The sequence below is a fragment of the Lepidochelys kempii genome, chromosome 11, assembly GCF_965140285.1.
Source record: "Lepidochelys kempii isolate rLepKem1 chromosome 11, rLepKem1.hap1, whole genome shotgun sequence".
Classification (NCBI taxonomy): Eukaryota; Metazoa; Chordata; order Testudines; family Cheloniidae; genus Lepidochelys; species Lepidochelys kempii.
The window spans coordinates 38,746,681-38,761,330 of NC_136390.1; the positions used below are offsets into that span (position 1 = coordinate 38,746,681).

Sequence of the window (14,650 nt, forward strand, 5' to 3'; positions counted from 1 at the left end):
GTGGGTGAGGGTAGTGCAAAGCCCTTTCAGCACAGAGGTTTTGGAAGCTGGAGGCTATCTTTAATTTGTAGGTTCAGATCCCTTATGTATTTTCAGCATAAAGGCAGTTTGTTAGGACTTTCCTATTCCTATGCTATATTTGACCCATATTCATATTTGATTCATACTCAATCCTAATATATATTTGGATAAATATTTAGATTGAAATCTAAAGTCTACATTCAAACCTTCTACATTCAAGCCCAAATGTGATGCACAGTGCACACGCTAACCTGAAATTTGTCCAGGGAGGTAACCAAATGCTGTCTTACAAGAAAGACATAGGATCTGATCTGGACCTGAAGCCTTAGAGCAGGGGTAGACAACCTATGACACGTGCACCAAAGCCGGCACACGAGCTGATTTTCAGTGGCACTCACACTGCCCGGTTCCTGGCCACCAGTCCGGGAGGCTCTGCATTTTAATTTAATTTTAAACGAAGCTTCTTAAACATTTTAAAAACCTTATTTACTTTACATACAACAATAGTTTAGTTATATATTATAGGCTTATAGAAAGAGACCTTCTAAAAACGTTAAAATGTATTACTGGCACGTGAAACCTTAAATTAGAGTGAATAAATGAAGACTTGGCACACCTCTTCTGAAAGGTTGCCGACCCCTGCCTTAGAGTTTGCATTCAATGAGGTAGACTAGATATTTTTATTCACCTTCTCTCACATAATAAAGGAACAAGGAAAACTCCATATGAATTCCAAGAAAGAAGCAAGCATAAATCAGCTAAGACCGTTTGCTTGCTTTTCTTCCACCACAGGAACCCACTCACAGATCACATACTGATGCAAGCTTTCTAACATGACACCAGACTGCTTTTTCCCACAAAAAAGAAAACTGCGGATTACTAAATACTTAAGATACTCCTATTTCAAAAAAAAATTCATGTAAATTTAAACCTTAGTTTATTTAAAATTATTTGGTGTACTAGTAATAGTAAACTGGCAGATTCTAGGTCTCATTTCCTAATGAGGTTGCATCTCCCAGCCAACCTAACAATCTTGATTGATCGAAAAATGTTATTTATATAGGCCTTTCAAGTGCTAGCATGCTTAGCCCCAGCATAGGACTACTGTTATGACTGCTCAGGGGACAACATTTCCCAAGAAACCCTGTTCTCAAGGAGGCTCTCAAGGAGAGATTGGAAGGGAACTGTCCTGAACCATGGACAAGGTTCCCTCTGTAGTGAGGGAATGAGGGATGTTCCAGTCCATCCTGCTCACAGACCACCAGTCTCTGGCCGTAAACAGCCAGCATTATAAGCAGTGTCCCCCTCCATGATCATATCCCCTGTTCAATTGTCAGGGTTCCTGGAATGGGGTAAAAGTGGCCCAGGAAGGTCTCCCACCTAACTTTAAAGAGCAGGTACACCCCGCTATAGTCTCCATTTGTAAAATATATAAAGGTCAGTGACTATTCATTAGTGTGTGTTACGTACTATATGATGTTAAATATTAGTATTGTGTTGCTAATTAAAGTTATAAGAAACATGCAGAAGAAGCAAATAGAGTAGATCATAATGAGAAACAAAGAGGTACCTGCCAAAATTATGCTGTTAAATTCCACATTTATACCTTAAATTGATATTTCATTGCAATAATAAATCTACACAAAATAAATACTCTATCAAATAATGTATTGGTATTAAAGGCAAATTATTCAAACTAAAAATCATGTTAAAACAAAATACCCTTCAGCCATGTTATTGTGCTTTCTTATTAAAGGACACGTCCTACAGATTACCTTTGGACAGCAACCTCTTTGGAGCAGGAAACATGTCTTCCTAGACTGAATATCTGGAAACTGCCATTTATTTTACAGTGCTGGATTAGTGATTTAAACAAATTAATTAAATAAATGACAGTATCATTGTAGAAGAATCTTAAGGTGCGTATCTGAGCATAACTTACACTCCACACTGCTCCCTCTTCTGGAAGATCTGCACATACAAATGAGGCTGTGGGTTAGGTTTTCCTTTAAGGGAGTATCCCAGGGAATATGTAGACCGGGGAGCTGTGCTGATTGGGAGCCGGAGCTATGAAATGAGGGTATGAGGGCTTCTAAGTAGAGCAGCAGTAGTATTGTACCTGGGGACTCCAATCATGGACTAGCACTCCATTGTGCTAGGCGCTGTACAAAAAGAGAATAAAGATGGTCCTTGCTCCAAAGAGTTTACAATCTAAGTATAGAAGGTGTTGTGCTTCCAGTTCCCCACCGTTCAAGATCAACAACCAAGGAATGCCACATGCATGTTGTGTTACGTCTTTCACTTCCCTAAAAGGCATTCTGCCATAACTTCTTTATTATAAATGTTTATTAAAAGTACTTTTAAAGGTGTCCAGTATAAAATTAGTTGTACTCTTATTTTACAAAATTTATTTTGTGATTAACTTTAAAGAGTCAGAATTTTCGGTATTAACTAAAAAGAAAAGGAGTACTAGTGGCACCTTAGAGACTAACCAATTTATTTGAGCATAAGCTTTCTTGAGCTACAGCTCACTTCATCAGAATGCATCCGATGAATTGAGCTGTAGCTCGCGAAAGCTTATGCTCAAATAAATTGGTTAGTCTCTAAGGTGCCACAAGTACTCCTTTTCTTTTTGCGAATACAGACTAACACAGCTGCTACTCTGAAACCGGTATTAACTACTAGCCTTTACAAAATGTCAGTGATTTCAAATACACTGTATGGAAATAACATGTTCTGCACTAAATTGGATAATATTAATCAGTTGCCTTCACATTTGGTATCTTAATCCATATAAATCAGCTGTGATTGCATTAGCTGGATAAGTGAAGCACACACTGTGGATCTCTAGTGAAGCACACTCTGCTGAGCTCTACTATTGCTGTTCAAAATCTCTTTGTTGTGAAGCACATTAAATATGCAAAAATCTATTCTAATTGACTAAATTACATGAGGAGGAGGAAGAACAAGCAAACTGGAAGAAAGTAAAAGGCACCCTCAACTACTCACAGAAAGAAGCATCCCAAGCATTTTCATAAGAATGAAACTGGCTAATAGCCCCAAGGCTGCTACAGAATAACAATTGGGCAATGGGGGACCAAGTGTGAAAACCTCCACGAATTGGAAGTATTTACAACTGTATAGCATGTGGAAAACAATGACAAAACCCATGCTCAGATAACTCTGATGTGTCATGTATAGTATACACCACTGGGAAATTCTGATGAATGCAGTTTCAAGCTACAAAACCATCCTCTCAGGAAGCCACTTTTAGTTGAATGGTTTGAGGTACTTTTAATAAACTTCCTATCCTATCAGCTGCTTGCTCTCAAAATTAAATCTCATGCCACTGCCAGATTTAATTAAGCTGGATGCAATTAAGTTATCTATCCTAAGAGGTGATGAGTCCCAGCAGCTCCAGGTATCAGCCCCAAACAATGCTTTCCAAATGCATTAGGCAAGACTGAATCTTAAATAACTTGTTTTTAAAAATCCATTATATATTTCATTGCTATATTTAAGAAGACACATAACATATAATAATTTAAAAAAAAATGCCTGTATTGACCCAACTTTATTGGGGAATATTCTCATAAATTCTTCAATGCAGGAAAAAATAATTGTAGGTATTAGTTAAATGCAAGTTGTAAGTGCACATAACAAAAGATACTTCTCTCTCCCCACAGCACATCCACATATCTATGGTCAAATCCGGCTTGCCTTTACCACTCGAATAGCACCACTGTAACTAATGGAACTGCCCAGGCAAGTAAGGCAAGTTGGGTTTGGCCCCTATGTTCTGTCTTCTAGAAAATTATTTGTTTGTTCCTTAATTTAGACACTGCTCACTGAAGTAAATGGCAAAACTCTCACTGATTTCAGCAGGAGCAGAAGCAGGCCATAAGGATTTAAATTATGCTGTCTTTGCCTCAAGCATTTACCCACGTAAAATCCTTGGATCCCGTCCTGCTGCCCTTTTTCACGAAGCCCAATGCAACTACTCACAAAAATAAGGGATGCAGGATTGGACCCCTTTATCTGCCCAGTTTTTAATCATTCCAGTCATCTTTTGAAAGAAACACACCCATTGCTGCAGACAGTCTATATGCAGACAAAAGCAAACATTGGCTTCAACAGGAGTTTGGCCCAGGTAAGGACTGAAGACTGGAACTGTATAAACTATATGGGCAAAAGGAAATTTTACCAGCTGGAGCTGCGACTACACTGGGAGGGTGTGCTGGTGTAAATATCGTGGTATAGCTGCTATAGCTATACTGGGCATAACGCTACTGGCTAATCTTTTCTGGTGTAGACCTGGCCTCAATTTTAATTTTCTTCTCACACGGTCTCAAATCCAGGCTCTAGCACAAGCCCAACAGCACTGCAGTCCGTGCCCCACAAACCAAGTCAGCTGACCTGGACCAGTCGCAGCCATGCCACCGGTGTTTTACTGCAGTGTAGACATACTCTTACTTAACTCTTTATGCACAATTAGTAGTCCTATGGAAGTCAATGTGACTATTCCCAGTGAATAAATTAAGCATCTGCATAAGTCTTTTCAGTAGCGTGGCCTTAGTGTGGTGGTAACCAGGCCAACTTTTCTATCGGACTAGGCATGGTAGCACTGATCAGTTTACAGTCTAACTTGCCAAAAACGGTGCTTGTGATTTATTGCTAACTAACCCGCCAACAGGATCATTTAAACAGAAAAAAAGGTGAAGTGTTGGGGGGCAAAACAGATATGTGACCTTTATCACTAATAGGTATGATTACTTAGCTTTCATAAGTCATCCGTTTTCAAATTTTGCTATTGCCATTGTTTACTTCAGCGTGTTTAATTATTTGTAAATTATCAAAGTGCCTGTTTCTTCCCCAAATTGATGTCCAAATTCCTAAAGCACTTCAGGCATTTAAGTTTTGATACATTTGCCACACCCAAACTAGGTCAGAAGGGTCATAGCAATTTTTTATTTCCACTATTAGACAGCCATTTCTATATACTAGACTGCATTCAGTCACAGTACAAATCCCATAGCAGGAGATAACTCCCTAGCAAGTGCTCAGGGAGTTTGTTGTCCTCCTCACTCAGGCAAAACTCACACTGAAGAAATGGGCTTTTTGCCTGATCAAGGAAGACAGAATAGGCCCCTCAACGCGTATCTGAGATTCAATTCAGATTTCCTGGTGTTCTGCCAGTTCACATTTGTCAACATCCAGATTAATTACTACAGTGAATACCTTTCAAGTAGCCACAGAGGTAATGAAAAGAATATTAGTGCTTCAGTGCATTTACACAATATTTGGAGCTAAACTGGTTTTAAATGGTGAAGTGGGCCAGGTTTTTAAAGGGCGCCCTGGGGCTGGTTTGAAAAGAGAGAGGAAGGGCAGAATCTGAAAAACTAATAAAGAAAGCTCCTACAATCGCAAGCAAGAGGCCAGAAGCACGTCTGCTAATTTCAGACCAGTATGTACCCTATTCACTACAAGTGCAATAGTTTAAAAGCCTATTATACCTTGTAAAAGTAAAAATGAATGCATGAATAGCCTTTTCATATGGTAAAAATGCCAATATTAGTTACAGTAGCATTCTTGTCATGGTTTTAAATCTTCCATCTTGTTTATTTTATCATATATTGGGCCCAATCCTGCAATCTTTGCTCAAAAGTAAACGCATGAGCAGCCCCCTTGAAGTCAAGTGCTATCCTTACACGAGAGAATTTTAGCGAAGTATTCCCACTAGTGCTAACACTGGTTCCTTGCAGCTCTGATGGGAGCCCTACTGTAAGCAAGGCTCTGGGGGCTTACATGTTAGTTAAGCTTACTGAAGAGTAGGTTCAGTTGACACAGCATTAGTCATAGTTCCAGTCACAATTAAATGAGAGCTCTCATTGGTGCTGACATGGTGGGAGCACCAAATGGAATTTTTTGGGTAAACTTTCCTATTTTAGGCATGCCTGAAGGGATTGTTCACATGAGTATAAGGCCTGATTCTGCAGCCCTTACTTCCCCAAACCAAAGGAGAATCACAAGAGTATATTTCAGGGGTTCTCAAACTGGGGGTCAGGACCCTTCAGGAGGTCGCGAGGTTATTACAAAGTGGGGGGCCACGAACTGCCAGCCTCCACCCCAAACCCCACTTTGCCTCCAGCATTTATAATGGTGTAAAGTATACAAAAAGTGTTTTTAATTTATAAGTGTTTTTAATTTATAATTTATACTCAAGGGCTTGCTATGTGAAAGGGGTCACCAGTACAGAATTTTGAGAACCACTGGTATATTTCCTTGATCAGTAAATGTGCATCAAGGTTTTTTGAAGATGAAAATCACTCCATAAGTGCTAGACATTATTATTATTATTTTGATTCCTGCAACATCTGTATATGATACAAATTGGTTTGTTCCAACCATGCTGCAAACCACAATAAAGGCCCCAATCCTGCAAGCTGTAATATACAAGCAGACCCCCATACCCAAATAGCATCTGGGGCTCCAAACTGGAATTGGGGTGCGTGTGTGTGGAACAAGGCCTACCCAAATATGAAAAAAAAAAAAAAAGAGAGAGAGAGAGAGTCAGAACATCAACTATCTAAATCCATTTATACCAGCTGAGGATCTGACCCCCTTGATGTTAAATAGGAGTGTATAACAATACAGTCAATCAAATTCAAACCAACCAGATTATTACTGCTAAAATACAACTGTTCAGAAAACAAAATTAGTCTCAATTAACTCTTACATGTCTTTTTTTTAATCTAGAACAAAACTACTAATAGTGATCCTTAGATCTCAAATCCAGTTTAAGAATTGCAAAACAAAGAAAACATTAAAAAGCTTGATACCAACAGTAAAAGGTTATTGTGGAATCTGCAGAAAACTATCTATTCCATTCAACATTTCCATGTTTACTCATTAAGCTTCATTTTTTTAAATCATTCCAAAAAATGTGCTGAGCTGGAGGAGCAAAAGCTAATTAATAAACTGAACATTCAGTAAGAGAGTGGACTTCAGACCAGATCTCAAAATATAGTAAATTATTAAAAGAAATTTTTACCACCTACTTTTTAGTGTCTCGTTCTGATACTCCCTTCCCTTACACTAGTGCACTTCAGGAGTAGCTCAGCTGAATCAATGCAATTAAACTAGTTTAAGTGAGAGGAGAATCAAGCTGGAATTGGTTCAAGATATCTCCTAAGACTGAAAAAGGAAAACAAATCCATGATATATCATTAAGAAGTTATATCAAGAAATATATTTTAGTTTTAAAACTATGACATTTCCATCCTTTAGTTGCCAGACTTAATGTAAACTATTAACAAGCAGATAATTGACTTATTTGGTTGCCATAGCTACTTAACCACAGTCACACAATCTTAACATTAGCTAGTCTTTATTCAGGTGTCAACCTGTAGAGGATTAATTAAGAAAAATCTTCTATGCTTCTCACCAATGAATCTTCTAAAAAGTGTTGTTTCTTTTTCAGCTTCCACTCAGAAGATTATATTGTGCCATCAGTTTTTAAGCAGAATTTAAAATGAGGAGAAACGGGGCTTCTGCATCTGAAATTCTGAACAGCTTTAACAGTTTTCCAGTCCTGAAACAGGTTTGGTTTTGTCCAATAAAAGTGAACAGTATTGGATGCAATATATCAAAGATTGAAGATATTGTTTCAAAAATGTGTGGGGAATGCTAAGCATAACTTATTATTGGCAGTCAAATCCTGAAGTTCGTAATCAACTGACTTCAGACATTTCCCTGAGTAAAATACTGAAAGACCCACAGATTTGCCCCTAAATAACTAGAAGAAAAAACAAACACTAGTGATCTTTGATCTCCCAATAATCTAACAATGCAAAAGGCGTATACAAAGTAAAGGCTCAGAACAGCGTGATTGATTTCACGTCAACCCAGGAAGCCCAAAAAGAAAAGAATTAAAAGGCTTTAATGAAATTGCATTCTAACTTCCCACAACTTCTCCCTCCCCCTCAATGAATCTTTGCTCATTTCCTGCAAAACACATGGAAAGTAAATCTGGATTAAAGTGGGATTTCATTGCTCAAATTTCCAGTCAGCTCAATATATAAAAGAAGGTTTTGATTTGCTTTATAGGAAGTGTTGCATATGCTGCACATCTATCTTAGCTCAGATCTTCTTGAATGTCCTGTCCCTGTTTGTCTTGACTCCTGCAGCTTAATTATTTACAGTAATTCTAGCAGTCGGTGAAGAATCTAAGTCTAACCAGGTGTCAGCTAATTACTGCTTTCAATTTTTAACTGAAATTTTGTTTTTTAATGCTATTCTTCACTTTAAATGATTACTTAGCAAATTCCTGATATACTTCGCTGCCCAGGATATAGAAAAGGAGTAAATAATTAAAGAAAGATCAAGACAAGTACTAAAAGTAAATTACTCATTTAAAAAAAAAAAAAAACCTTACGAAAACAAATACTGACATTAAGTTCATAGAAATGTCACTTTTATCAATTAAAAGGTAAAAAGATTGTAATGTGTTTCACTGATGTGTATTTTTAATTTTCAAGTCATCACAACTCCCCCTCCCCAAATCAGAGGTCCCAGTCCTGGTCCCATTGAGGTCTGAGGGTATTCTGCTGTTGATTTCAGTCAGAGCAGATCAAGCCCAGCATTCCTTTTATAATGGTTCACTGACAGAGTACAAGAAAATTATACCAGTGCAGGATTTTGATAAACAGTTCAGCCTAAAGGTCCTCTCCCATATCTGCCTTTACCAGCAGTACAGACTGTAAATTGGACGTATTCATTTTCTTTTCAAAACAACTACTTGACTTTTTTTTCTCCCCTTAAGACCCAAATCCTCCCTCCCCTGTGTAAAACCTCAGAGTAGGGGTTTCACCTAGGGGCTCTATGCAAGGGACACAATCTTCTGCTCAGACATCCTGGGCTTCTACCCATACACAGAACAGAGATAGTAGATAACAGTGCAAGCTTCACCATGTAACCCTAGCAATATGTAGCAGTTCTGGTCTATAAGAACCATCCATGCCCATTTATTTCTTGGCCTCTTTTGTGAAACTATCAGCAAAAGCGTCAATTCATGCCAAATGTGATTGTGGTTTCTGAGATGTGGACACCTATCCACCAGGATATGGACTGTGATCACCTATTAATTTTACAGAGGCCACTGTATATCCATAATGGTGTTAAGTATACAAAAAATTGTTTTTAATTTATAAGGGGGGGTTCTCACCGTGTAACCCTAGCAGATCCAGCCCTGGGTTGGATTTAAACTGGCAACCTGGAAGTGAACAGAGTTGATCTTTGTATCCTAGTATAATTCACTCTGCCATTGTATACCCCTGTTTTACACTTTAGAAGGCTTTGAAATCACCTCCTCCTTTTGAGAGAATATTCCTGTTGCCCAAAGTTGTTCACTACCATTGTTTGTTAAGGGATTTGCTTTTCTACCGTACCTCACTTAAACACAGGACACATTTTCAGTTGTGCATGCATGAGCAAACCCCAAATATTACTACTTTTTATATCACTTAGTGCTCACATTTGCACACAGAGATTTGTAATTGCTCACCTAAATATCCAATTTGTGGTTTGTACATGCAGGTACATGAGCCAATTTTAAACTTGCACAAAATGGAGGCTGGCCAAAAAACTGTCAAAGAATGTGAATTCACCAATATACATAAAAGCTACAAATCTCAGTTTATCAGTTATGATGCCACTATGTAAGCCAACATCACTTTTTCATACATGTAGCAGAATTACATTTTTATTTTGAACAAATAAGCTTTAACATTTTAAGGTTTTGCAATCAAGCACTCAAAAGACAGGAATTGTAGTATTACAGCTGAAGTTTCAACCTTAACTCTGTTCTGAGTACAGACTTAAAATAGTCTCTCCTAAAACCATTCCATATTATTTGTCAAATAACTCTGAAGTTTATTTTAAACCCTTACATAAAGTAAATCATGGCTCATGTAGCAAAACTGAACTGTACAAGTGCAAAATTTCCAAATTTAAATTCTCCTGGATGGAAGCTTGGCCCCACTTAAATTAACTGGAGTTTTCCCTTTGCCTTTAATGGGGCCAAGATTTCTCCCCTTGCCTTTAAAACTACTCTACCAATTTGCTTCAAACTTGGCTTATTCCTTAGATCTCAATGATCTAAGGAATTGTGTTATCCACTTGCAAAATTTTTGATCAGGTTATACTGGGAAGGATATATATTTTTCTCAATGTACACGTAAAATGGATGAATCAGATTTGTTAAAACTTTATAAAAACTTCACCTCTGGCCTGAGACCAGCCATAGAAAAATCTCAGCACATGTGGATTTTGCTTCAGGAAATTATGAGCTACTTAAAAAGGAGGAATAGACTAAAAGTTGGAAATCAACTTAATTGTAGAGTGCATTCAGGCAGCTGTACACATTTAGTATCCAGGGGATTCACAGACCAAACAAGTGTGTCCATGTAAGGTGAAAGGCTATCACCAGAAATGCTCACCTCTCCAGCATTATAAAGGTTTAGACCAATATCATGATATTACTTATTAACTATGGAAATGCAGAGCGCAGTTCTGCAATCATTGCTCACACAAATCCAGCTGACTTGGACTGGACTCTTAATCTGGTAAACTAGAGATGACCTGGCCAAGATATACGGAAAAAAAAGTCTCGTCATTTAATGCAATGCAGGGAAGAGTACTGAGGAAATGTAAAGATACAGACAAGACCAGATTCAAAGCAGGGATTTAAATGTTGATGTAAATTACACATGGGGTGAAATCCTGGCTCTACTGAAGTCAATGGGAATTTTGCAAAAAAACAGGTGTGAGTGACGATGTTTTGTAACTTGCAGTAGTTTGATATTGAGATGGTGGAAAAATGAATGCAACTTACACACTGAGGAGACCTAAGTGGTGTAGCAAGAAAAGAAGTTAACAGGAGCATATCAGATAAAGTGGGAGCTCCACTACCTTATGTTTTTCCTCCTAAATCCTTGTCATCCTCCTCCTTACAATGTATTTTACCTCATTTTGCCTATCAACTGAATGCCAAATACATGCTAGTTACTTTACTATGTATATATACTCTTTTTCTGACAGATGTGTCATCTCTCCTGAATTTGAACCAAAATAAGGCACTCCAGAAAAAACAGTCATGTAGGAAGCTTAATTGATTTGTGATTAATTGAACATAGGTTACAAAAATGTTATTTAATAAAATCGGGTTTGTGTGAGTTGGAAGTAAATTTGAGAGTCCAAAGAGGAATGTTCCTTCTAAGGAGGGAAAATAGGTTTCTTATTCATGGATAACCACTATAAAGAGAAAACAAGAACACAGACAGAAAACATTGTCTATGGAAGTGAACTATTAAGAGCAGCAAGGTTTGAAACACCTACGCTCCCAGGAACTAGAGGGTCACATTTTAGCAGACTAGAGTCAGTCCTTCCATGAGTCCCATAATAAATACCAGATAAATGGAATACTGTGTGAGTATGCAAATCCTTAAAGACTGCCAGATTCTTTAGCAAATTCAGACATTTGCCTTGATGGTCTTAATCCAGATTTGCCCTTCACGCACTGCTGTACACCGCAATGTCCACCCAAGATGTGGCTGCATTTCAGCAGTGCTGTACAGGTAGCTGTCTGAAGTGGTTTGGGATTCTTCAAAATGAAATGCCATGGTAATATAAAATATTGCTTATAAAATTCCACATAAAATGCTACTTTTGGATACCACAGTGAGGGAACTCAAATTAGACAGAGTATGGACCCCATCTTGAAATCTCTACGCATGACAGTAATCCTGAGTAATAAAGACTGCTGGCATGAGTAACAGGTTGCAGGATCAGTTCCTATGCAACTTTGGATGGTGAGAGGAGTCATTTTTTCTCTCAGTTTATCCAGTACCATGTTTAACAAAATTCAGGAGTCAGATTTGTCAAGGGAGAAGGCACAACACTGCTTAATATAGGTATAAACACTCAGATTAAACTGAGTCTTCTTAGGCTTCTGGAAACATCCAGTTTCCACTCAGTACTCCCAAATTCGAATTGTTAGTATTCAAAAATCATAAGTCATGCTTCAAAATATCATGAGACTGGATTAAAAATCATGAAATACTTTTTTTAATTAAAAATTGAAGTTTTTTTGAGTGTGGGGCTTCTGATTTTTGAGCCGATAGTGTATGTTTGGGTCATGTTTTCAAGTTTCTCTCTCTGCAACCACAAGGTCTACAATCATTTTCTTTTTAAAATGAAAGCTGAAATCCTCACATAATCACAGGATTCCAAGAACTAGAGTTTTAAGAAAAACACCAAATATTGTGAGACTTGGAATAAGAATCCCAAGAGCTGACAATACTACTTTAAGAGGTTTAACACAGGTATTACCATAGACTCCATTACTAACATTACATCATCTCATTAGCATAGTTATTCTGATAATTCTTTCATCCAGCACAGCAAAGTTCTTAACACCTGCCCTGCTTTTGGGTTCCAATTCAAGATTTTACCCTCACTTTACCAAATAATTGGTAAATTCATATTCACATCTACTGTACATTTGTCCTAAATTTTCTAAGGTGGCTGTAGAGCAAGGAAATACGTATTTAAGTCAGCCCTGTAGCTTTAGTTCTATGCAGTGTAAATAAGAGTGCAAAGGAATTAGCTCTCTACCCAATGTGACCTCTTTGGCTGGACCTTTTGCAATGCTCCTGCTGTACATTAGCTATCTCCTAACTACTTCCCTGCTCAGAAAAGGGAGCTGTTAGCAGCATAATTACTTACTTGATTCCCTCTAAGGAGCTTACACTAAGAGTTGAGCAAAGAAAGCAGATTAACAATTTGAATACATCCACCTAACGCACACACATAAAACAGTGGGGCTACCAGGCCAATAGATGCGGCCCAGGAAATTCACTTCATCTCATCCTGCTGGAACAATAAGGGGTTTCATTTTAATGGTGGGGCAATTACACTGTGTGGGAGAGGGAAGGGGAGAGACAGGAAGAGAGGGGCTGCAGCTACAGGGTGGGAGGGAGGGAGTGGAGATAGGGCTCCTCCATCCCCAGCAGCCAGCTTAGTACCACAGTAGGCGGCGGCGCAGCCTATCGTGCTCAGCCTGCCCGGCCAGTCACATGCTCCCCAATGTAGCCTAGCAACAGCAAAGCCCGGAGAAAAAGTTCTCTCTCTCCCAACTTCAAATCGGTGTCTGGGGCTGAGGGAAGCTTATTGTGCCCCAGACTAAGCATCTGTTTCTTTATTAGACTCTTTTTTATAACATACCGCATCTGTTACACAGACAACAGACACGTACACGCTGCACATGCACGGTCAGTGCAAATAAAAACAGCAAAGCCTGGGTCTGCCTAATGGGACCCAGCTCCAGGTGCAACTTTACCGAGGAGCGGGCTGCAAAACCCGCTCTTAGAAACGGGGGGGACTCACTCAGCCTGCTGACTTTGGGCTCCCAAACCACCTGCATTTGGTGCGTGGAGCGGGGCCGGCAGCACGGCCGCAGACGGATCTTTATAGATGTGCTCCAGACTCGGGCCAATAAACACGTTTCAGTAGCAAGCGCCAGGCTCCGGCGATTGTCTTGCCCCGCTTTAGGCACGGAGCCCTGGCCGGCCTCCTTGCGAGGAGCGCTCCCCCCAGTTAAAGGCTTCGCTCTCCAGTGCATCTCCAGAAAATGAAAGCCCGGCGTGACTTTACGCTGTGGATTTGCACCCCCTGAACGGCCCTTCCAAATGTAACAGGACTCCGACCCCTTCACTGGGTAAAGAACCACGCTGGGAGAAGCAAAGGTCGAAACCAGCCTGAGGAGGAGCCGTGTCAGAAAACGCCGGGCTCGCTTCTAACAGCCCCCGGGCTCGCTCTACTTTCCACTACAGGATAAACAACTTCTGGGAAGAGTCACCTCCTGCTGCTCGAGCCCGCTGAGGAAGCCCCGGGGCCGCAGCTCCCTTACAGCCCGGCAGCCACCGACCCTCTCTCCTCCCCCTGGCGTTCCCGGAGGGCGCGGAAGAGCCCCGAGTCCCACTCAGACTAGGCTGCAGTAGGGGACTTACCTTGGCCACTAGCCTGCATGATGCATGCAGTGAATAATATGAGCACTTTGCAAGAAGCTGCTGCTCCTCCGTCCACCCTGTGGCGAGATCCCATCTGGGCTGGGATGCTCCCGCGCCCTAGAAAGCACACTGCTGGGCTCAGGAAGGCTGCTCGGCCCTGCAACAGCCCAAGCAGCCTGGTGTCTTTTTCTGATCCCGCTAGTTGCAGACGAAACTCCCACCCTCCAGACATTGCATAAAGCTCTTTATACCCAGCAGCCCCGGAACTAGCATGAGGGAATCAGGCATTGCTCCAGGTCCCTGCAGCCACAGGCTGCCTTTGCCCCTCCTTCCGCGCGCACTTTGCCGGGTAGGAGGGATGCTTTCACACCAATGCACTCCAATTACTTTACATCAGAGTGGTGCTGCTTTACAATACATTTGGGGCAGATCCGGGGTGATTTTAAATAGCAAACAGCATTTGATGCTCCTCAGACGCCAGTGTCCCAACTGACAAACAATATGCCCCACGCAAAGAAAAGGGGTTTAAACGAAGGAGCCTTATAAAGGCTTTAGAACTAGTC

General features: G+C 40.0%; 1 protein-coding gene across 5 annotated transcripts in view; it reads right to left on the reverse strand.

Moving 5' to 3' along the window:
• LRP2 (LDL receptor related protein 2) overlaps positions 1 to 14,299 on the reverse strand; it is a 181,192-nt gene extending 166,893 nt beyond the window's left edge. For all 5 annotated transcript variants that reach the window (XM_073305750.2, XM_073305749.2, XM_073305752.2 and 2 more), the window contains exon 1: positions 14,088 to 14,299. In XM_073305750.2, the coding sequence (XP_073161851.2) occupies positions 14,088 to 14,181 (94 nt within the window). In that variant the 5' untranslated portion in view covers positions 14,182 to 14,299. The remainder of the gene's footprint in view (positions 1 to 14,087) is intronic.
• Between the last annotated feature and the right edge of the window lie 351 nt (positions 14,300 to 14,650).